Below are 25,275 nucleotides of genomic sequence, written 5' to 3'. Positions count from 1 at the left end.
ACAGAGTCTAAGAGAGTCAGGAAGTTCATTCCAGAGACGTGGACAGAGGTAAGAGATGGCCTTCCCTCCCAATCTTGCCCTCTTAATGATTGGTACTTCGAGAAGATTTTTACTGCTGGAACGAAGAGCGCGTGAAGGAGTGTAGGGTATAAATTTGTCGGCCAGGTAGGATGGGCCCATATTAAGGAGTGCTTTGTGGATAACGCACCAGATTTTAAACTTGATCCGTTGGCGGATGGGCAGCCAATGGAGCTTCACTAATAGAGGGCGCGATGGTGACCTAGGTGGCGCATTCTGGACCAATCTGGCTGCAGTATTTTGGACTATTTGAAGTCTGCTCAGTAAGGAGTCATTAGCTGAGATCAGAAGCCCATTACATTAGTCCAGGCAGTAGATCAATAAAGCCTGGACTAGGGTTCTCTGGGTAGAATCCGGGAGTAGTGGGAAGACTCTGCGGAGCATTCCGATTATGTGGAAGCATGAGCTAGCTGTCTGTGTCCCTTGCTCTTTTAGGCTGAGGGCCTGGTCCAATCGGATGCCTAGGGTTTTTACAACAAGTTTAGGGACAGGGTTAGGACCCAGATCTGATGGCCATCATTCCGGGCTCCACAGAAGGGGTGCTTCGCCGAACAGCATCACCTCTGTTTTTCCCACATTACATTGCATAAAGTTGTTTACCATCCACTGGGACACAGCTCGCATTCCATCAGAGAAGGCCCGTTGGACCGTCGTTGTAAGTTTACTGAATGGAAAGAGGAGCTGCGTATCATCAGCATATGAAACGGGGATGAACCTGTAGGTCCTCAGGATGCTGGTTAAGGGGGCGACATAGATGTTAAATAATGTGGGGCTCAGACAAGAGCCCTGTGCCACTGCCTTGGTCAGTTCCATGGGAGTCGAGCGATATGGGCCAAGGTTGACACTTTGCGAGCGGCCGGACAGAAAACTCCTCATCCACGGCAGACCATGTGAAAAACCTGCAGAACCCATCAGTCTGAGGCGACTTCAAGCCAATCTGGCAGACAAAATAATATTCAGACCCCTATCGCCTACAGATGTTCATTAGAAGAGGAATAAGAGTGACTTGGGGCAGGTGAAAATGAAGAAGAGGACAGACCTTACTGGAGGTCACGGCCTCTGCCACCACCCTACGTCCCCTGGAGTCACAAAAAGGGCCAAGTAGACAGTTGAACAGACTGAGAAAGCAGCCTCTGGCGAGACACAGGGCCTGGAGATTAGCCTCTAAACTTCTGATACTGTTGGAAAAACTGGTGGGCTGGAGCCCAAGTAGTAGTTCATAGCACTGCTGTCTGTGAAACATTCCAAAGGTGAGACAGCCTTGTCACGAAACAGCAAGTCCATAAGGGATGCTTGCATGTCTGTAGAAAGGGCTGTGGCGTTTATCCAGGAATGTTGTTTGATCACCACAGCACAGCCGTATACACTTGGCTGCATCTAGTTCACCATGACTCATCTGGGCAAAGGCATTTCAAAACTTCTCAGTGAAGGTGGGCAAGATCTCACTTATTATATTCCAAATGGTATGTCCCGAACAAGCAAACAGCATAGAGACCTCAGAGGCAAACCAGTTGAGCCACCAAATTCCTGTTCCTGAGGTTGCTGAATCTTAAAAGTTCCTTCTCGCTGCAGTCACCTCTTTCCCTATGGTTGGGTAACTTTAAGCACATTGTGCTTACACTCTTTGTATTACTTACCTGTCAAATCAATTACTCATTTTAGTGAAAGGTATTTTTCTTCCTTAGTGGGTTCCAGAGTTTGACTTTTTTCTTTTGCCTGTCCTTTCTTCCTTCATTTTTGTCAAACGAGCAGCTTATTCTGAGTCAGACCCTAGGAGTATCTTGGGTTTCATACACTTACACAGACTACACATTGTCCAACATTTTTGATTCTTTCTTTTCTGAAACTAAGATGGTCTAATTGGGTTCAGTCGTGATCTAGATGTCAAATGTGCTTTGCTTTAACTGTGCAAAAAAAATTACCAGTATCCTTTTGTGGATATCAGAGATCTTTAATGCAAAGGTCATTCTTCCACTTCAGGCATCCCAATCTGGTCTTTGGTGCCTATCTTTACCAAGCCTTACAATTCAAGGATTGATGTCCATTTCCAGTATATATTTCTGTTTCTGATGTGTTGGCATGTTAAATATTTTCTTCAGGTGCTTTGTAGTTTTTGGTCCGCACTAGTAAAGGAGTCTTTCTAAAGAGGATTCCTCTTCTAGAAAAAGTTTCCTGAAGAACAAGTTCTCTTTGGTAAAGATTTGTGTGATCCGCACTCTTGTTTTAGCCCAATTTTGCTGTCACTACCTCATTGCCTTGAGGATTTTTATATTTAAAGGCTAAAGCTCTGTCTTCTTTGTGACCTCACTTATGTGGGAAATTGGGCGAGCTGACATGTTACAATATAGTACCTTATACAGTTCCAATACATTTGCTGCAGCTCTGACTCCCGCATGGTTCCAAAATTGAATATATTGCTGTGTTCCTTTTGTAGATAATGAAAAAAGGTCCGATACAGTCTGACAATTGTGGATATTGCTAAAAAAAGATGAATCTGAAGGAAGATTGAGTGTCCATCAGAAAAAATCTGCCCTCTAGCATGTAAAATGTTTGTTTCATTATTGTTGTGTATTTAAAACAATGGTGCATTTAGTTTAATTATCGCTGAAAGACCATTCCTTGAGCTTCTTAATGAAGTGTAGAGAAGGATTACTTCACAGACATACAGAGTCTAACTTGACCCAAAGGTGTCATCCACCTTGGTCCTGCAGGTGCTATCACCAGTCTCAATAATAGGTTATTACACCGCAGTACAGTATCCGCATTTCTTTGAGGCCTTTTAGTATAGTCCCGCTTGTCTCATTTGTGAATTTATTTAATTACTCTTGATATCTAAGGAAGGCACAGGTTTCTTATAGATGTTTGTAAGTTTTCCCTCCTGTTCACAATGGGTGTGGTTAGAGGTTAGTCTTATTGGTTCAGTAGGTCACAATAGTCAATCGGTACTGTTTTTTAACCTAGCACCATGAAAAATACAACACAAGCCACCATATGCTTTACGCTACCTGGTGTCTCTGTAGAAATTTAATTTGGTACAAGGTGGTAGCATTTTGGACTTGATTGCCTTTAATGCATTGACTCTTTATACTCTAAAGCCTGCCATTCATTCGTGGGTTATTTCTAAACATTACTCCTTTTTACTGCCTGGTACTATAGCTCATGGAAGTCAGCCAGTAGCATGGAGTTGACTTTGGGTCTCTGTGAGGACCACAGACGCATCTTCAGCCTATTGTGTAAATGCCTGAGCTCATGTATTTTCATATAATTCTGTTTTTGATATTGTAGATTGCAGGCTTGTTATGTTATATAAATTTATAAAGAGCAACTGTCACCCAAAGGGTAGGATGGATGAAAATCAATTGAAGCCGAGGAAGAACTGCAAACTGAGTGCAAGGTTTATTCATATACAATGGCAGCTAGTGGTTGTTGACTATCCTAAGGAAAATAGGGATAGTTTCAATATTTCAAGACCAACAAGCTAAAGAAACAAACACCACAAAATGTTTTAATGAAGGAACAGTCCTATTCAAAGTAGATGCTGAACGAAGGCCTCAATAGGATGTGTTTTTCGGAATTTTACCTGCAGATAGAGGGCACAATTATTTTATCTCGCATGGCCAGCTACATAGAGCATTTTGAATATAACTGTTTCTCTACAGGTAGCCAGTGTAACTCAATGTCCATAGAGAATGGCATCTTGTCGCCAGCCAAGGTTGAATATCAGGCGTATAGCGGTGTTCAGTACTAATTACAGCTTGGCGATCGATTTTGTGGCTAAACCAATATAATGGCTATTACAGTAATCAAGTTGTGTGTTAATTAGTGCCTGAGAGATTGAATTCCTACTTTCCATTGGATGAAAACAAATAATTATTAAAATCGCAAAGCAAGTCCTACTGACATGGGAAGACAAAGTAAAGCCTTGTACTGATAAAAACCAAGGTTTTGTACTGCAGTTTGTACAGGGACAGTCTCCATGTCTGAAGGCCACCAGATGGAACTCAAATGACCCAGAATCATCACTTTTGTCTTTCAGGAATCAAGTTTTATGACATTGCAGTCCAACCAGTTGGCCACTGCATTTTAAAAAGATGCTCCATAGATATGTACATATTTTAATTGTCTATCTATTCAAATGGGCTGTTACCTCTGAGCCGTTGCCCTTTTATGTAGTCTTAGTATTCTCTTCTCATTTCGAATGTATTTGGCATTGTTGTGGCTACTATTTTTAATGCTTTTGCATAAGTGTGATTAGTTTCAGCTCTTTGTTTTGCTGCAAATTAAAAAAAATCAATTCTACATAGAAGTTGGATTTTATTCTGCATATATTGCTGCTGTAACACAACTGATTTTTTCCAAGTTAACTCTTTACTGAGGCTGGATTTTTTAATTTTAATTGTATTTTTGCACATGATCCGGTTGCTTTCTAATTGTTCTTTGCAAAATTCAGGATATGCTCTGTTATCTCATTTGTTGGCTGCTAATTCCAAACTTTATTCCTTGAAATTGCTATATGTTGAACATTTTTACCTGGACTTGATTGTAATTAATGCATTGTCACATGTTTTTTTTTTATTTTATGTAATACTGGGTATGTATCCTTTTAAGTGGACGTCATTGGAGTTCCAAAACTTTAATAAATATTGAATTGATTGAGAACCACCTCTCCTAATGATTAGCTGTTTACCATCTGCATACATTGTTTTCCTTGTTGCTTGCTGCTTAGGATGCTCATCTGGGTGGCAGCATGGTACAAGGCTGCTATCCTGTGTCTGCGCAGCAAGTGCACATAAATATGTTAGAGCTGCTTGCCTTTGACCCTTCCATCTAAAGGGGTTCTATGTAAATTCTGACACTACCACTGTTTGGTGTATCAACAGACCAGGAGGAATGGGGTTGTGGATCCTACGTTGGGAGGCAATTTACTTTTTTTTTGTGGCAATTTACTTTTGAAAGTTGGCGCAATGACAGGTAATCTTTGAGTGGAGGTTAACCTGGAAGGCTCCATCAATTTGATTACTGATGCTCTCAGTCTCTTCTTGCTGGAGTACCACGAGTGGGCTCTACCCTTCATTTTTTTGCAGTATGTGGTGTCTGTTCATAGATTACTTTTTCACAGCACAAAACAGGAAGTATTCTCAGTTTTGTATCATGCACTTCTTGCCAGATAGTTCCCTGGTGGATACCTTCACTTTCAGCCAGTCTTAGGGTCTGTTGTGCATGTTTCAACCGACCCGACTCATATCCACAGTACTGCGGATGATGCAGGTGGTCGGTTTCAGCTACTTCTAATTAAGCCACGCTGGTCAAGGAGGATTTAGTACAATGAACTGTTGACACTCCACATTCAGCCACCTCTTCCCTTCTTGCATGGATCGGATCAGCTCTTGCAGTAGGATGGTTCCTAAAGCCCCACAAGCTGTGGCTGCACGCATGGAGTATGAGTAACGTCGGCTAGAATCAGTTTGTCTTCCTGTTAAGTTCTCAGCTGTCATCTTGACAGCCCATAAGCATGTCAATAGAATCATCCACCCAGTCTCTGGAACAGATTTCTGAAATGGTGGGATATAGAAGCCATTGATCCTTTTAAATCTCACTTGCTGATTTCTGCAATCTGACAGTGGCAATGGTTAGAGGTTACCTAGTAGCTCTGTCTGCATTAATGTGCTGTCCAGATTATCCTTCTCTATTTAGGCCGCCACCAGCGACCCATTTTCTGAAAGGTTTGCTTTACTTGTTCCCTCCCACTTAGTTTATTGTGCCTTCTTGGGATTTGAATCTTAATTTGCCTTTCTTGATAACATCACAGTTGGACCTCGCCCTTTCTGGTGAGTCACCCCAGAGTTTTGTCTTCCTTTGCTGAACCTTTTTTTGTTATCATTAGGACTATGTGGAATTTACCCCTGCTAATCAGTAGTAGAAGCAATTGCGCTCTCCCTTCTGAAAATGAGATAATTGTTATACACCTGATTGGTCCATTTAATTCACTTTTAAGCCCCTAGTGCATGGTCTTACTTGTATCCAGGGTCTGTAACGCAAATGCTGCAAGAGTGCCACCCACCTAAGTAGCCAGTGTACAGGGTCAAATGCCTGTTAGTAGCTCCCCTGTGGTGTGACGTGCATTCCTTCAAGCCCGGGACAAAAGGGCTGGGGGAGTGGGGAAGATGGTTCCTCTCCTGGTCAGAATGCCCTTGGGGGGAGGGGGTTGTACTCAGCCCTTCCTGAGCTTTAAAGAGAAGCCTAAGGACTGTGTCCACCCTCTCCCTGACTTCAGAGACTGCCTGTTCTGTCGCTGGCAAATGCAGATCACACCTGGGCCTGGCTGCCATCTGTTACCCTAGACAGATTGGAGCCAAACCCTGGGAAAGGGCAGGGTACACAAAGGGGTATCCCTCAACCACAGGCTGGCACTTGGTATAAAAGAGGCACTGTCAGAACACTCCTGTATCCGAGGAAAACTCAGAAGAAGCGCTGCCCTGCTGACTGAAGCCTGACAGAAGACTGGACCTGTCTGCCATGAACCCAGGATCACTGAATTGACTCCAAGTTAGTTGGCTGACCTCCTGTTTGAGCTATAGGGACACAAAAAGTTTTGATTGGCCCTCCGTGCAAATGCCTACCTGACTTGCACTACTGGACTGTCTGTACAAAGCTGCTGGTCTCTGCTGGAGTGTGTCCTGACCACCTGGAGGTGCATCCCCAGGTCCTGGACCCTTCGCTGGTGTCAGAGTGTAGTCCTGTTGTTATGTTACGCAGATTTGTAGAACCCACTATAACCCGGATGGTGTCTTGGTGCTAAGATGGTGTGAATCTAGCCCCACCTAGGGCCTAGTGGGACTACTCGGAAAGCCAGGACTGCTTTTTGCGGAATTCAAAAAGTGGGGAGGAGGCTGTTATGTGTAGTGGCAGGTCGTTCCACGCTTTAAGAGCACTGTAGGAGAAGGCTTGACCACCGGATCTAGTTTTCCGTCTGCTTGGGATCTTGTGCAAGTAGGAGTCTGGAAGAATGGAGGTGTCTGGAAGGTTTGTGCAGTTGTTTAGGTATACTGGGCCAGTGTTATGTAATGCCTTGAAAATGTGGGTGAGGAGCTTTAATTGTGCTAGTTTGTTAATGGAGAGCCAGTAGAGTTATTTCAGGTCTCCCCCTGCCCCAAAACTGCAAGTATTGAAATCTGAATTTATGGGCTTTTCGCTTTAGAAAAGAAGCTCACTGGGATCTGCATCCGATCTCAGAGATGACTGACCCGGCTACAGACTCCGGACTTCACCTGCATGGCGCCCTTCACGTGAGCACTTGCATAGTGGCATCATGTCATCAACGACTTACCTCCGAAGCTCCGACCCGCGACCAGCTCTTTGTGCCAAAAACTATCTTGGTGTTGTCAAACTTCAACTGTTGACAAACTCTTCACAACAACAACAACCTTCTTCACGTCTCTCCTCCAATGCTGCTCCAGCTGAGGCCCATCGCCTGGAACTGGACTCATTTAGAAGATAAACTTTCCCTGGGACGAACCTGTTCTTTGTATACAACCTATGCTCCATCACAGTCAGCCTTAACTATTGACTTTCAGCCAGTCCAGCTCGACCAGTTAAACTTGACTGGCTCTTTTTCTTCTTGCTACTATTTTTACTTAAAACTTTAAAAATTCATAACTCTGGTTCTATTTATTGTTTTTTGTCATTTCGGTGGCATTTTATTTGTTAACTTTTAATCTATTTGTCTAAATTGGTTTGGGATTTTTCTTGTGTTGTGATTCCACTTTATTACTGTTTGTGTGCTGCATAAATACATTACACATAAGCTGGCTGTTGTTGTGCTAAACTATCAGAAGCTTAAGCACAGATTTATTTAGTGACTTCTGTGGTTCACCCTGACAAGGATTGTGCTTCTTGCTTGAGTGGGGCTCTAACTTCTCTCAACTGATAACTCAATTGATCACAATCGACTTTCAAACAGTTGTCCGGTTTGGCTTCTAGCTCTAAACAGTTCTGTTAGTGGTGCTTACATCGGCTTGCAGGGCTGGAGGATTTCAGGGCCTTTAATTCTGCCTACCCTTCAAAGTCTTCCCTCTTGGGAAGGTGATTCTCCAAAATTGTTCACCCATCGCATCACAGAGGCTTCAGCCTTCCATATGGCCTCATACTTTACCTAAGTGGAGTTGCATGATTTCTTTGGCTAAGCTGCACTACTCGATCCCACCTCCCAAGGAGGTTCTGCTTTGGGAAACTGTTATCGGGTGAAGAATCTCCAGGTTTAAGTATACATCAGATGGAAATATTGTGAATTGACAAAGATAATCTGGTGGATACTCAATCTTCCCATGGTTCTTTACTGCACCCCTCTTCCGAGATGAGCTAGCATTATGATTAATAAGATCCAGCGGTATGTAGACATGATTTATTCTGTATTTGTTACTGCTATGGCTCTTTTGGTGCCTCTCATCATGCCTCGAGGACCGAAAATAATGTGAAGACGTAACGTCCTTGCACCCGATGGTACCTAATGTCCATCAGTGATGTTTTATCCGAAGTGGACTTGTGTCTGCAGCCGCATGGCATCGACCTGGCGCTATTGGAAAGTGTTTGCTGGGGGGGGGGGGGGGGGGGGGGGGGGATTATTTCCGGACCATGCTGAATACTGTAAAAAGTATTCATAAGGAGAGGAATCTGCAGAGAAATTATGTACCTATCAGAAATATTACCAACGGTAAGTATCTTTTTCTTTCTTGTCAGATGCTTGAGCCTAGAGATGCATTTGCGTTCTCCTCATTCATGCTTCAACACAGTTTTCCTCTTAAAGGGAATGATGCATGCTTTGACATTCATTGGTATCAACAAATGAGCAAGTCTGTTTACATTCCGATATTGTGGAATTTAGAAATTTTAATAGCTTTGTCGATTTTGCTTATTTCTTTAAAAGCATCCTAGAATGCTTTACCAAAATATAAATAACTCCTGTTTCGTTGTGCCATTTTCTGATTCAATTTTCATTGTTCATTTTGTGGAGTTGTTATAAACTACTCATTGCGGCAAAAAGAAGTACTGCAGTATAATTTCCCATGTTAGGTTTTATTTCACTCATAATACCTCCGTTTACAAAAAATATTTCTTTTAGCTTCATACGAAGAAGTTCATTGATCGAGGCATACCAGCTTAGTAAATGTTAAAAAGTGTAGTCAAATAAACATACGTGTTAAAATGATAAAAAAGGTTTAGTCAAATGACCATAGACTGAAGCTTATCTTAAGTTTAAAGTGGTACAGAAAATTTGATAAAGCTTTTGTTCTGGCTTCCTACAGACTTTGCAGTTGAAAGAAGAAGAGAATAAGCGTTTGAATCAAAGATTGGTAAGAACCTGCATCAGATAGATTGCAATATGCAATAGTAAAATGCATCTTTCAATACAAATCATATGTTGATATAAGTTCAGAAGTCAGAAATGAAAGGACCGTAAAAGTGTTGTCCTCGTGTTTTCATGATTATTCCATAAGGCTCTTGTTCCCAAAGAATCGGGGAAATGTTGGAAATCTATGGTATGTAAGTTTTCTTCTACAATTTACATAGGTTCCTAACTTTTAAGCAATTCACAATAACATCCAGGAGGGCGAATTAAAATTATACAAATTATTTATTTTCATGCATAATTATATTCTGGTGGATACTGCTTACCGCAGATTCCTCACCTTCGAATATGCGCCAGGCTCAATCAGGACTTTTTGTAAAGTGCTCCTGCATGCCGCTAAGTGACGCCATGCGGCCCTGTGCTGACTCCACACTGCCCGCCGAACTGGCCGTAGCGGGCACCGGGCAATCCCCCGGTGCGCCGCACTGGTGGGGGTCGGTTTTGGGCCCCTAGCTGCAAAATCGGCCCTGTAACAAAATTGCCCGAAAACCGGTCCTGGCAAAGAGCTCGGTGGCACCCCCAACCCCCCGGGGTGGGTCGGCCGAGCACTCTGCCAGGGCCGGTTTTGGTTCCCAGTCCGGCTCTGCACACTGCTGTTGAATCGACAGAGCTGAGCCGCATGTAAGTGCTTCCCCTGTGTGCTGACTCCACTTACTTTTTTCAGCGCCTTCTAATGTGGACCCAAAGCTCCGCTTTGTTGGTTTTCTGATGACTCCACACTATTCCGTAGTGTGTTAGGAAATAGTGTCCCAACTGAAAATGACAGACCTCAAACTGTGCCATTAAATGCATGAAGCAGACGTTGATCATGGACCTGCAAGTAGTGTGCATTGTTGCCTGGACTCAAAACACAACTAGAAGTCATGTGATAGTTTGCCCTCATACATCCGAAGGCAGATTGCAGCAGGGGTGAAGTATGTCACTGAACACAAGAGGAAAGTTTCATTGTTCGTGCAGATTCCACTCCAGGTTGGAGGCTCATTCTCAATCCTGGTCATGGGAATAATCCTGAAACCACTTCCTGCTTAACATCCTCTAGGAAGTGGAACCCCAAGTCCAAACGCAAGCATAAAAAAGACTCAATCCCATCTTGCCACTCTAACTCCAATGCGGAGGCGAGAGGGTGTCTAGATATCAGTCACACTATGTCAAAGTCACAGGCCAGGGAGCTGATACCTAGGTTGTTCCAGACACACCCCGGGTTTCCCGGGTTGTTGACCCTGCAGCAGATCGAGACCTTCAAAGATGTCATGCTGTAAATTTTCAGTGTGCTTTCGTCGCCCTCTGACCCGCCTTCCGCCCCATGAAAACATAGGGGCCTCCAGTCAGGTTATCTGAGGTGGAGGCCTCCTCAAAGCAGACTGCTTGTTCTAGACCAGTTACAAGGCCTACACTGACTCTGGCAGAAAACTTCCATGCTGGTTTTCCCCACCCCAGTGCTGGTCCCACCCCCATGCTGGCACAGTTGAGGATCCAGTACCGATGCCCATGTTGTATCCTGGACCGACTTTAGCTTGTGATTGACTGATTTACTAAAATATTATAAAAGCTAACTGTTAGATCATGCACCCTGATTCTATCCCTACACCTCTACTGTGTCACAGCTATCAGCAGAGGCTCCATTCTCCATTTGGTTCTGATTCTGAACCTCCTCCTGAGCATAGTACACCCAGGACGTTAATGATGTTGATGGGAAGTAGAATGGCTTACTCCCTCTCATTACAGTGATGCTGCCCTATATTTTGATTTAAAAAATGCCAGTGTACTTGGTACCTCCCGAAGACAAAACTTAACTTGCCACATGGTCCCCAAAGGAAGAAAGTGCCTCATTTGAAGTGATGGTTTGGATAGCTGCCGAAGTACTAGAATTACAGCTGCCTTAATTGAGACTAACACCAATATTTTGTTGAAGATCCTACAGCCTGGCCAGCAATAACTGGAGCTTTTCTCCACTTAATGATGTCCTCACAGATACTCTGGTGGCTTCTTAGTTGAAACCTTGGTCTTCTCTGCCCATGAGCAGGCAGGTGGCCAGACCTAATTGACAGTGCTTGTGACTTGGATTATCTCACCAAGAACCCCACTCCTTAGAGCCTTTCTTTTACTAACATCAACCAGTATTGTGACCCCTGAGTCATCAACCAGTCTTCCGGATAAAGAATACAAATGGGTTGATGGGTTTGGAACTGCGATCCACAAACACAGTCTGTCTATTAGGCTGATATACACATGCCCATTAGGGTATGAGCTTTTGCTGGCAGTCCCAAAGGATCTTTGGGCCTCTCTGTCTGAGATGATAGATGACAAGCTGAACACGGCCAAGTATGTTATTCCTGCCTATCTATATACCATGGATTGCATTGGCAGGGCAGTCGGTACTGGTGTTGTCATTAGTAATCATACCTGAATGAGGTCCACTGGTTTCTGTGGCGATGTACAACCTTCACTAATGGATGTATCCCTTTGATGGAGAAGGCGGAGTCTGCTTTGAATCACTTCAAAGACAGGGTTACAGCATGTTCTTTAGGGCTGTTGACCTCTGCTAAACAGTTCCGGCACCAGCTTCTGAAATTCAATGGCTACTACAGTGGGCTATATAATACTCAAAAGGGCAACCCAATATTCTCTTGTAGGCTTGGGTAACTAAGATAAGGTAGGTAAAGGTGCCAACAAGAGATTCACTTGGAAGCAAGAATGTTGAGGACATTTTTTATTTCTCTGTGGTGCCCGAGAGCGATATCTCTAATAGATTAATTAATACTTAATACATAGAAAACGCTTAAAGACCAATAGAATCAGTCATGCAAACAGGTTTATATGCTTTTCAAAATTGTATGAAAATCAAAACAGAGAATACAGGGGTGCTGAACAGATGATATCTCATGGTACATTGACAATGTATATTAGTGTAGCTGGAGTCTCAACATTTTACACCATATGAAGATGTACTCTTATGCCCACTTTCACAATGCAAGAAGAGACTGTTTATTTTAAGTGAAAAAATATGAATTGTCTGAAGGCAAGAAGAACTCTGCCCTTAGGGGTGATCCCTCTAGGGCATACCCATACGGGAAGACTCCCAGGGGTGATATGAATTGTCCAAAGGCAAGATGGTTTGTGTCCCTCTTTCCTTTGGACAATTCATATCACCCCTTATGGGTGTATCATACCCGTCCTATAGTACCACAGGCATTGTCTGCAGTTCAAGGTGAGCCAGAAGCATTTTCAGTTTGTTGTGCTCCTATTCAGCCTCACTAGCACCCCTCTGATGTTCATGAAATTGATTTCGGAGGTCTAGAGTTCCTTTGTTCCCATACCTCAATGACTGGCTGCTGAAGGTGGACTTGCCACAGTCAGTCATGTCCCACCTTGGGATGACTGCAGAACTTTTAACGTTATTAGGTTTTGCCATAAATGAGCAAGACTCCTACCTGATTTCATCAGAGATGCCTCTATTTATTGGGGCGATTCTGTACAAGGTGAAGTTTAACTTTTCCCTCTGCAGCAGTGAGGCTATGAGTTTGAGGTTTCATGCTCAACTCTTGATGTAGCTGAGTGTGATTTTGAGGCTTCTTGGTCTATTGACATTATGCAGCATCATTGTTAGCCTCACTAGGTAGCACATGCACGCCTTGCGGTGGAACCTGAAACCCCTGTGGGACAAGCATCAGGGCTGCCTTTTCAAAGCCATCCAGATCTTGCAGGAGACTGGTTAAAATCTGCTGTGATAGGACACCAGTCACCCCCGGTTCTGTGGCAGACCACCCTCCCTTCCCCATCTGGAGCTGACAGTGGTGACTGATGCACATCTGGGTTGGAAGGAGATGTGGTCACCTAAAGGAGGGTGAGATCAGAAGGTCTCCAGTGGAAGTCAGACGCCACATCAGTCTGCTGGAGCAATGTAACATTAGCCTGATACCTGAAAGCCTTCCTGCCATCCATCCCTGGAAGAGTGCTACAGGTTCTCACTGACTACGCCTGCCAACTCCATGTGACACTGCCACAAGCAGGCCAGATTTGGGGTCCTGGTCCTGTAGCAGAAGGCTTTGCACCTCGGCAGAATGCTAGAGAGCCAGGGTATCTTTCTAGTTGCCAACCACCTGACAGCGTCCCTAAATGCCAAAGTTGACAAACTAAGCAGGTGTCAATAGGTAGATCATTTTTGTTGCCTATATCCTGAGGTGGTGCTGAGTATCTTGTACTATTGGGGAGACAGGAGGAAACTCTGGCCAGATCTTTTTGCCACAGTTGAGGACTTGGAGTTTCAAGGATTTTGCGTGCTGGATTTTCCCCAAGAATCCTTGTTAGGGAGACTCATGTGAACATGAATGAAACAAGGAACTCCTTACCACCGTGAGCTGGCCTGCCCCCAGTTCTGAAGAAGATCAAGAACAACTGGGCCAAAGCCATCCTGGTGGGCCATTTTGGCCAAGAGAGTGTGGTGTTACACAGAGCCCCTGAGCATTGAGTGCCTGTCCTCTCATTAGGCTTCCACTTTAGGAGGGCCTCCTGTCAAAGCAGAAGGGCAGAGTCCTGCAACCGAATCTGTGGTACTTGCACCTTCATTTATGGAGATAGAGCAGTGAAAGTTAACTACTAATAATCTGCCACCTGAGGTGGTAGATGTTATCTGTGCCTCAAGATTCCCCTACACAAAATCAATCTGCATTAAGATCTGCTACTCACTGGCCAAGAAGATGCACCCAGAAGACCTTAGAGCCAAATCCACCAGGGGAAGCTACTACCACTGCACTGGTGTGAGGAGTGCCTGTCCTTGATATTTGCCAGGCTGCAACATGGACATTGTGCTTGGGTTCACAAAGCACTACTGCCTTGATATCCAGGCCCATCGGAAAAGACACTTAGACCAAAATGTCTGAATAACCGAGCCTGCTGAGACCACTCGACAGTCAGACCTGCCACCTTAAGGAGGTACTGCTTTGGTATCTGTTGTAAGGGGAGGAATATGCAGTTAGAAGTCCCCATCATAAGGACAAGTTACTTACATTAAATAACTCTTTCTGGTGGATACTGTGTCAAACCACTGATTACTCGCTGTCACCCTGCTTCTCAGTTCAGTGGAGTGGCTTCATTTATCATCTAAATAGTCACAAACTAGTGATCAGCACATTATTCTCAATAATTATTCATGCTTTGTCTCTTAGGGTGCAGAAAAGGATAAGACAAGAAACTGATGGCAGTGCGCTAGGGTGGTTCTTGTATGTGGCTTCACTTCATCACTTTCGGGGTAGTTTGTAGTCAGTATGGATCTGCATTGTGTCACCCCACTGTGCGCAGGAGCAATGCTATGAAAAGTCTCCAAATCAAGTCTGGTGTATCAACCAGAAAGAGCAATACCAGAGGTAATTGACTTGTCTATTTAGCTTCTGTAGAACCACTAAAGCTAGAAAGAGAATCTTCCTCATTGAACATTGACATACCTATACATTCTGTTGTATACATTGTTCCATGTATAAAAACTGATCATGAAAAATATTTGCGTTTTGGTTTCTGCGCATAACAAAACAGTGAACTAAAAAGTCAATAGCATTCTTCGTTAACTCTGAAGATTGTAAAGATACTTTCGGCATACCATCTAACAAGTGGCAAGGATCTCCTACAGGGAAGCACTTTAGCTCAGATATCGATTTTGATAGGTTATCGCACAACTTTTTTATATACGTAGCTGAATCACTGCAAATACAAACAATATCCCCCAATCTTTGTTGAACTTGGTAAAAACATTTTGCAGCAGGATTCCAAGTGAAACTGCGTTCCATGTTTTCCAAAAGTCTGGTGTCATGTTTTCACAAGTATCCCAGATGCTTTGTGACTGTACTCTTTTCACATATACCTGTCACTATACCTTGCACTGAATGTTTAAAGCCTGGGGTGTTTGGCAATTCATCTACTATCAATACTAACTCACTAGAAAAGAGGGCTGATGTATCAAGGGTTTTTACCCATTCTCTGTGGGTAAATGTGATGGTAAATATTGGGAAAGATTCTTATGAAACCTACATTTTTCCTATCAGTGAAAGACTCAAACGTAGCCAAAAGATCAAACATGATTTTGATATTTCCTGATTCTCTACAGCTTATAAAATACACAAACAACTCCTAAAACATGCTTGTAACCCCTGTATCTTTAGACCAAAGACCACATAACTGAAAAAAGGAAGAAGAAACAATATTTTAGTGACATCCCTAAACAACAAAACTCAAGCAGAATAATGTTAGCCCAGTCTTCCTTACTGCTACCTTACATAACAAAGCATTGGCCCCTTCAGGAAGAAATACAAAATAAATACTCTTTCACTCTCCTTTTCCTTTCATTGAATGCCATTTAGTTTGTGGTTGTGCATGTTTTTTTTCCCTTTGTTTATATGTTTACACTGGGGAGTGCTATTTCCCTTCCAGTGAGGTTTAATCAGTTATTATAGGTTTAAACCTAAAACCGGACAGCCTAAGAACAATGAAACATTCAGTTGCATGAGAACCCTATAAATGTTAACAACAAATCCCATTAGTAGGGACATTTAGTAGTACAAAGCCAGTCATTGTTGATATCATTACGGATAGGCAAGAAACGCTTCTTTACAAATTTTCAAGTTGCTTGGATTTTTCTTTTGTGAAACGTAGCCTACATTTGGTGAGCTATTGCTAGCAGTGGGTGGGTCAGGTACGAAATTTACAGCCTACACTACACAGTTTCTACAACCAGGTCTCACTTTTGTCAATTTGACATAGAGTTGTTTGGAATTTGTTTTCCCATCTCAGTAAAGGAGGAAATGTAATATACAGCAAGAATAATTCACCACAAGATGTACATTTCTAGTGGAGATTTCAAGAGACAGTTATAGCATTTTCAGCAACCATAGCGAGACCTGAGAAATTTCACACAGAACAAAAGCAGCACTGTTTCCAAAGAGCATCACATGAAGTTTCTGAAAACATGTTCTTTTTACTAGCGTAACTATGAAATTCGATAACATTTCGCTGAAGTCTGGTACAGCCATGAAAAACGATCTATTCATAATTTTGGGAAGAGAATATTTATTTCAATTTGGTAGAAAAAGTTGTGTGATTAGTATTATGCAGGCCATCACCCTTGCAAGTGGAAACTTGTTTGTTATTTATTAATGATTTAGTTCTATCTTATCATTTAGACATTACTCCACCTTGAACTCATGTTATTTGTTGGATTTTGTTCTGGTTTATTTTTAAAACGATATTTCCTTATTTGTATAGAGTCTGCAATACTGTGTAAAAAAGTTTCAGACTGCACAGCCCAGTGAGTGATTGCAACAAACAGTACCCATGAGTAATCTGCAAAAATATACATATTTAACATTCCTGCCATACGTATATATCAAAATAAGTCATTCAGACAAGTTCTCTAGCACTTGAGGAATTAAAAAAAATACGATTTACACAACCTCTGCAACTTCTTGTAAGCTTTTATTTTGTGCTTTGTGTGGCATCAAATTAGGAGTCATCCCAACGGTGTCACTTAGCTGGTGGTTCTCAGTCCTAGAGCCTATGAATGCTAGGTTATCCATGTGGCAACTGCTTTCAGAACTTTTGCTGAGTGAGTACACTCTACTGTATTCTTAGATTTTTACAGGAAAGAATGACTGCTGTAGGGGGCATAATAATAAAACTAGGGGCAGATTTACAAACCCCTTGGGACAACTTTACGCAGCTGTTGCGTCACCTCTGTGACACAGCTGCGTCGTAAACAAGGTGCCACGTTGCGACATATTCACAACGTGACGCATGCGTCACGTTGTAAAGCCCTGCGTGACATTATACCTGTGTCAGGTATAATGTATGCAGGGTGGGCGTTCCGATGTAAGAAAGCCTTGTAAAAGTGACGCAATGAAATTACAAGATTTTACTGAGTTACTTTTACGATGCCACTGCATCAAAACCTTACGCCTGCTTGAAGCAGGCTTAAGGAGTGACGCAGCATAATAGAAATAGGCATTCTGAAGCATTGCTGGAGTTGCGTCGTGCTTGTGACATGACTCCAGCAATGCATTGCATTTACGCCAATAGATGTATCACACATTTATCAACCCTTGATCCACACTGCGTCACATTAAAAAATGCGACTCCTCCATGGTGGCGCATGCGGTTCGAAGCATGTGGGCTGCTGAATTCATATCTGTGCATAGATCGCCGCCTAGTGTTGGGTCCGGATGATTGCACATTGTTGTCCTGGAAGAGTCTTCGAAGTATCACGAGATAGGTGGCTCCTCCCCTGGACTACAGTGCGCATGGGCATCTACTCCATCCCCAGATTGTTTTTTTCCGCCATTGGGTTCGGATGCATATTGGTTCACTCTAGTTCGGAATCGATATAAAACTTTCCTTTGGCCAAAAGGCCTTTAGTTTATAGTCGGTATTGTCTTGCGATTGGTGCCCAGTTCTGTTCCAGCTCAGTTCCCGAGCCGGACATCCAGAGGAGCTGCGTGGCTTTTCGGCGCTGAAGGCCCGGTCGACGCCAAAGGCCTTATCGACGAACCATCATGGAACGGAGCCCGTTCAAAAGATGTCCCCTGTGCAACTCGAAATATCCTCACATCGATGTCCAATCGGTGTGCAACAAGTGCCTGTCGCCGGATCACAATGAAGCCAGCTGTATGGCTTGTTCCCGTTTCCGATCCAAGAAGACAATTCAACTTCGACGTGCAGCGCGCAAGGAAGCCCAGCAGACGGCACCTGACCCGGTGAACATCTTCGATGCCGAGGACGATGAGGGAGCAGAGCGGGAGGTTCGAGAGAACCTGTCTGATCCCGCATCGGACATCGACTCCAGCTACGACGCTGATATTGAGATGCTCGATGCTGAAGACGTCGTCGACGAGGTAGGAGACGACGATGGGGCCTTTGGGGCCATGGAAGACAGCTCGAGCGAGGAGCTAGGCCCACAAACTGGTACTGGGGGAGCCAAGACACTTTATAAGGCTCAGGTCGAAGGATCGCCACATGGCCTAAACCAAGATCTTCCACTGGGTTCTACAGCCCCGCCTTCGGGCCCGGTTTCGGGCACTTCTAAATAGCCGCAAGTTGCCAAATCGAAACCGAAAGAGAAAGCTTTGGTGTCCACGCAACCCAAAGCACTCGAGGCGAAATCGAAACCGAAAGTGAGTATTGCTTTGGTCGGCTCGAAGTCCTCTGAACTTTCGGCACCGACGAAGCATAAAGGTGTTATTGACCCGAAGAGGCCGTTAAAGGGCGTCGAGCCAAAGACTGGCACACCGAAAGCACCGGTCCAGGACTTCGACCCGAAAAAATCGGCGCCGAAGACCGTCGACAAAGACAAAGGACTCGGAGCTCAGAAGGTTCTCGAGCCTACGCGTCGACCGGACAAGGCTGAAAGTGGTACAACCCTCGTGTCCACGCCTGGCGGTGGCTCGAAGGATTCCGTCGAGTCAACGCAGCCGTCCGCCTCCTTCTCGAAGCAGGTGGCGGACTCCTTGAAGCGCATTAAGGACAAGGCTTCGGCTGACGGACCAAAGGATACTCCTCCTCCAAAGCCTGCCGGTAACCCTCAAAAGACGTCGGCTCTCATCCACTTCACGCTGCCGCCGAAAGTGGTACCGAAGGCCTTCGTCCCTAAGATGGCCGTCGAAGCGCCCAAGAAGGTGTCCATGGGGCCGAATCCCACTACTGTGGTACTGGCCACAAAGCATCGACAACCCTCGCTTGAAGAGCAACAGGAACAATTCATCGATGCCGACATAGGCAGACTTTCTATTTATAAACAAAAGATCGCCCCGGAACAGCCTATGGAGTCGTATAGAATCCCATTGAAAAAGAAGAAGGATTCTACTACAACACCCGTTCTTGTAGAACCTATATCTCCACGTGGCCAAGATGTCTCGCCCACTTATTCAGATGTAGAAACAGGGGAAGGGGACGATGAGGAGTACAACTATCCTGTGGACACTGATCCAGAAGATCATAATGAACCCTGGGCAGATGCTGCTGACCCAGGAGATCCACACACTGCCCCAGACACTCATGTGTATGCTGTAAAAACATCGCCTACTGAAGATTCAGCGGCGTTTAATGCACTTATTGAAAGGGCATCCAAAAATCATTATGTCCAGCTCCATGCTGACCCTATTGAAGTGGATTTTCTGTTTGACACCTTTTCCACCTCAGAGAGGACTGTCAAAACTCTGCCTATGCTGAAGGGTGTCTTGAAACATGCTGGGGAGATATTTAAGGAGCCTACAAGGGCCAGGGTGATCAACCCCAGAATTGAAAAGAAGTACAAACCGGCGCCTGGGGACCTTACCTACATTAAGGGACAGTTGCCGTTGGACTCTCTAGTTTTTTCTAATGCCCGGAAGAGGGCTAACTCACAAACAACGGGTGATGCTCCTCCCCCTGATAAAGGATCTAAGTTGTTAGAGGCATCGGGGAAAAGGGTGGCAGCTCAAGCGGCCAACATCTGGCGCATTTCAAACACTCAGGCACTCTTAGCCAGGTATGACAGGGCCCATTACGACACACTGGAGACCCTGTTACAACACCTACCAGATGAATATAAGGAGGCAGCAGAGATGCTTATTCAGGAAGGGAAGCTCATATCAAATGCTTCTATCAAATGTGCACTGGACGCAGCAGACACCGCGGCCAGAGCCGTTAACACAAGTGTCATGTTGAGACGGCATGCCTGGCTCAGAATCTCCGGGTTCAAGCCAGAGATACAGACCACCATTCTAAATCAGCCAGTAAACCTTGATCATTTATTTGGCCCAGAGGTGGACACCACCTTGGAGAAGATCAAGAAGGACAAGGACTGCGAAGTCTATAGGGGCTCTCCAGTCGCAGCAGTTCAGGGGTGGTTCTTTTCGTCGCTCAAGCAATAGAGGTGGTTCCGGAGGCCAGCTGTCCCAGCAAACACAGTACAATAAAGGTGGCGCGCAAACCACATACGGCAAACAAAGTAGAGGTGGCTATCGTGGAAACAGAGCCAAAGGCAGAGGTCGTGGAAACAACAGCTCCAGATCCTCCGCCACTAACAAACAGTGACGCCTTGTCACTGCCCCCCGACCACCACCGGTCGGGGGGAGACTCCAACAGTTCCTGCCGGTCTGGAAGTCTATCACCACAGACAGGTGGGTCACAAAGCTTATCCAGTACTGTTATTGTCTGGAGTTAACATCCACTCCACCCAGCATACCCCCAAGACACTGTCCTATGTCCAGAGAACATTTGCACTTATTGCAGCAGGAGGTACTCATCATGCTGCAAAAAGGAGCAATCGAGCTTGTGCCTGTGGAAGAAGGAGGCACAGGAGTGTACTCACTGTACTTCTTGATCCCAAAAAAGGACGGGTCCCTCAGACCCATACTGGACCTCAGACCCCTCAATCAGTACATTCTATCAGAACACTTTCACATGCTAACATTGCAGCAGGTTCTACCGTTGCTCAGTCAGGGAGATTTCCTCGCAACATTGGATCTGATGGATGCATACTTTCATATTCCGCTACACCCATCACACAGAAAATACCTCAGATTCACCATTCAAAATCAGCATTACCAATTCAAGGTCCTCCCTTTCGGAGTAACGACGGCACCCAGGGTGTTAACAAAGTTCCTGGCGACAGTGGCTGCACACCTACGGAGACAGAACATTCACGTCTACCCTTATCTGGACGACTGGCTTATCCAGGCAAAGTCGGCCCAGCAGTGTGCCGCCCACATGTCCCACACCATTCACCTTCTTCACGATCTGGGATTCTCACTTAATTACCCAAAGTCCCACCTGCAGCCCGCCCACATACGGCAGCATCTGGGCGCGACAATAGACACTCTGGCAGCCAAAGCGCAGCCAAATTCAGTGAGGATCAACAGCATGCGATTGCTGATACAGAAATTCAGACCTCAACACTCGCTTCAGGCACAAGTGTTCATGCAGTTGATAGGCATGATGGCCTCCTGCATCTTCATAGTCCCGCACGCGAGACTACATATGCGTCCACTTCAGGAGTGCTTAGCTCGTCAGTGGAATCAGGCTCACGGACAGTTGAAAGACCTAGTGTTGGTGACTGGTCGTGCATACAACTCTCTGCATTGGTGGAATCCAAAAAACCTTTGCAAGGGACGACCGTTCCAGGAGCATGTGCCACAGATCATTCTGACAACGGACGCATCTCTCCAGGGTTGGGGAGCTCATGTACTCCACTACCGAGTGCAGGGACTATGGACAACGCAGTAAAGGAAGATGCACATCAACCTTCTAGAGCTGATGGCTATCTTCATGGCAATGAAAGCATTCAAGGTACATCTGTGCAAGAAGGTCGTGTTGATCCGGACGGACAACATGACAGCCATGTACTACATTCAGAAACAGGGAGGAACACACTCTCCACAGTTGTCTCATCTGGCTCAGAGCATGTGGAAGTGGGCCATTCAGAGAAACATCTTCCTTATGGCGGAACACCTCCCAGGCAAGGACAATCAGATGGCGGACTTGCTCAGCAGGTACAGCCACCAAATGCACAAGTGGGAGATACATCCATCAGTACTCCACCCGTACTTCCAGCAGTGGGGCATCCAGACGTAGACCTGTTCGCCACAAAGGAGAACGCCAAATGCTGAAGCTTTACCGCCAGGTTCCCACACCCACAGTCGCAGGGCAATGCGATATGGATGAACTGGTCAGGCAGATTTGCGTACGCTTTTCCCCCAGCACCTCTAATACCGCTGGTGGCACGCAAGCTGATGCAACACTCGATGACGCTCATCCTGGTTGCTCCAACGTGGGCACGCCAACCATGGTACACCACGTTTCTAGAACTATCCGTGGTACCGCATCAAAGGCTGCACCTCACACCCAGGCTTTTGACGCAGAGCCATGGCGACATTCAGCACCCAGATCCGCAACAGCTCAACCTGGCGATCTGGCTCCTGAGGTCTTAGAATTTGGCTACCTTAATTTGCCTCCGGACTGTATGGATATCATAAGGGAGGCAAGAAAGCCCACCACCAGAGCATGCTATGCGGCGAAATGGAAGCGGTTTGTAATTTATTGTGCTGGCCACAACATCCACCCGCTAGACGCGTCTACTCACAACATCATTTGTTATCTGTTGCATCTATACAAATGCAATCTGGCCTATGCTTCCATTCGTATACATTTGTCCGCAATAGCAGATTATCTACAAAACAGGCAGCATCTCTCCCTTTTCAGAGTGCCTGCCATTAAAGCTTTTCTGGAACGACTCAAGCGAGTCATTCCTCCCCATACCCCGCCAGCTCCTGAATGGAACCTAAATGTGGTCCTCACTAGACTGATGGGTCCACCTTTTGAGCCTCTACATTCCTGCGAGAATCAGTGCTTGGCGTGGAAAGTGGCTTTCCTGATAGCGATTACATCACTGAGACGCGTTAGTGAACTCCAGGCACTAACTATCCAAGAGCCATTTATACAAATTCACTCCAACAGGGTGGTGCTTCGCACTAATTCTAAATTTCTTCCTAAGGTAGTTTCACAGTTCCATATCAATCAGACTATTGAACTGCCTGTGTTCTTCCAAAATCCTGAGTCAGTGGCGGAGAGGATGCTCCACACACTAGACGTCAAGAGGGCTTTAATGTACTACATTGATAGGACCAAGGATTTTCGGGAAACGAAACAGCTGTTTGTTGCCTTTTCGCCACAACACAAAGGCAACCCCATTTCCAAAGCAGGTATAGCCAGGTGGATCGTTAAGTGCATTCAAATTTGCTATGAAAAAGCCAAGCGCACTTTAACAGTCCCCCCACGGGCCCACTCCACCCGAAAGTTGGGGGCCTCCATGGCTTTCCTTGGAAATATTCCTTTAGAAGACATATGTAGAGCAGCCACATGGTCTACCACACACACATTTACAAAACACTACTGTGTAGATGTGCACTCCAAACAGCAGGCAGCTGTAGGGCAGGCTGTTCTAAAAACACTTTTTCAGACTGCTGCAGCTGGCACAGGCGGCCGCCGCTAATGGAGGGACTGCTATGTATTATATGCACAGATATGAATTCAGCAGCCCACATGCCTCGAACCGAATATGCTACTTACCAGTATGCATCTGTTCTTGCCATGTAGGGCTGCTGACATTCATATCGCCCGCCCTCCTCCCCGGCGCCTGTAGCGGCTGCAGCACTCCAATTTACTCTTAGCATGGTCATCACTCACGGTGTTACACTTCATCTTTGCCGCAATGGCTAAAAACAATCTGGGAATGGAGTCGATGCCCATGCGCACTGTAGTCCAAGGGAGGAGCCACCTATCTCGTGATACTTCAAAGACTCTTCCAGGACAACAATGTGCAATCATCCAGACTCAACACTAGGCGGCGATCTATGCACAGATATGAATGTCAGCAGCCCTACATGCCAAGAACAGATGCATACTGGTAAGTAGCATATTCGTTTTTTTGTGTGACGCAAATTAACTGGTGCATCTCTGCTGATGTGCAGAGATGCCAGTTCTAGTAAATCTGCCCCTTTGAGTCTGAAAACATTCTTGTCTACCAAGTGTTCAGCATATTGGGTGTAGATGCAAAACATCTCCTTAAGAGTAGGCTGGGCGACACTTTTGGTGACTTGGGCACTGCAATTTGTTCCATGTTTGAGTGCTTGCCACTTGGAAAGAAAATAAATGTTGAGAAGCAATTCAGGAACTTTTATTTTACAATGTATGAAAAATAGCCCTTCAAGTCAATGAAGCCTTTCAGTGGTACTCTACACAAGTTATAGATCACTTCCGTAAAGGGAAATTTTCTCCGGAGTTTCAAAAGTGCTGCCTCATTTTTGACCGCTTCAATAACTCTGAGGGCATATGCGCCAAGTCAAGGCATATGTTGCAGAACCTGTCACAGATATTCACAATCTTCAAGTGTACCAGTATTAGTATTGAAAGCTGTGTCAGTAGCCAGAGTTAGCAAATTATGTACTGGCTATTTTGGTGTTGCCTGTCTCAAGTGCCAATGTTGAGAGAGCCTTTTTACAGACAAAAGTTTACATGGGAAGGAAAAAGCGAGCGTGCATGACCAAAGACTTACTGAAGAAGTATTGTATGGTGTACTACGATAAGTTTGATTTGTAAACATGTATTTGGACCTCATATACACTGTACGTACACTGTCTATGTACCATGAACTATCAGTGCAGAAAACAAGCAATAATAAAAGCAAAAAGTTCCATAAACACCAGAAAAACACTGTTTCTGTTGTTTTTAAAGTGTAACCACTAATAACCACTGTTTTTTAAGGTATTGAAATCACTTGAAAACACTGAAAAAACCCCACCAGAATTTACCAAAAATAGAAACGGAAAACAGGAAAGCCTAGTTATTCTAAAGTATAAACCAAATCACAGCCAGAGTCCCACTAAACAAGTCTTGAACTCAGAGGTAAAAAAAATCCATGTCTTTAGTTTCCTTTGTAATGAAAGGTGGTTGTTAAGATGGCTCCTATAAAGGTGTAGTCCAAAGTCCAAGGACTTCCAGACTCTCACTTTACCTGCCCATTGATCTCTGCCTGCAGACTGAGTAATGGCCCTGGAGTGTGAACATCTTGTTTCGTGTCCGTACCCTGCCGATGGAATAATTCTTAAATAGATTGTTGCCAGAGGAATAAACATTCCGAACTGGACAGTAGCTTTGAAACCTGGTCAGAAAATTGTGCTAAATCCATATGACTTGTGGATTGTGCAGAAAGACTGATGCACTGTTCAACCAGAAGACATTCGTATTGAGCAAGTACTGAAGACATGTGGTCATGG

At 44.8% G+C, this 25,275-nt stretch overlaps 1 protein-coding gene across 7 annotated transcripts in view; it reads left to right on the top strand.

Moving 5' to 3' along the window:
• Window positions 1-25,275, top strand: part of RB1CC1 (RB1 inducible coiled-coil 1) — a 544,646-nt gene that overhangs the window by 425,245 nt on the left and 94,126 nt on the right. For all 7 annotated transcript variants that reach the window (XM_086965748.1, XM_086965743.1, XM_086965750.1 and 4 more), the window contains one exon: window positions 9,381-9,428. In XM_086965748.1, the coding sequence (XP_086821874.1) occupies window positions 9,381-9,428 (48 nt within the window). The remainder of the gene's footprint in view (window positions 1-9,380; window positions 9,429-25,275) is intronic.

Source organism: Lissotriton vulgaris, chromosome 4_1, assembly GCF_964263255.1.
Source record: "Lissotriton vulgaris chromosome 4_1, aLisVul1.2, whole genome shotgun sequence".
NCBI lineage: Eukaryota > Metazoa > Chordata > Amphibia > Caudata > Salamandridae > Lissotriton > Lissotriton vulgaris.
The sequence above is the reverse complement of the archived record's forward strand: the minus strand, read 5'-3'. Positions and strand labels throughout refer to the sequence as shown.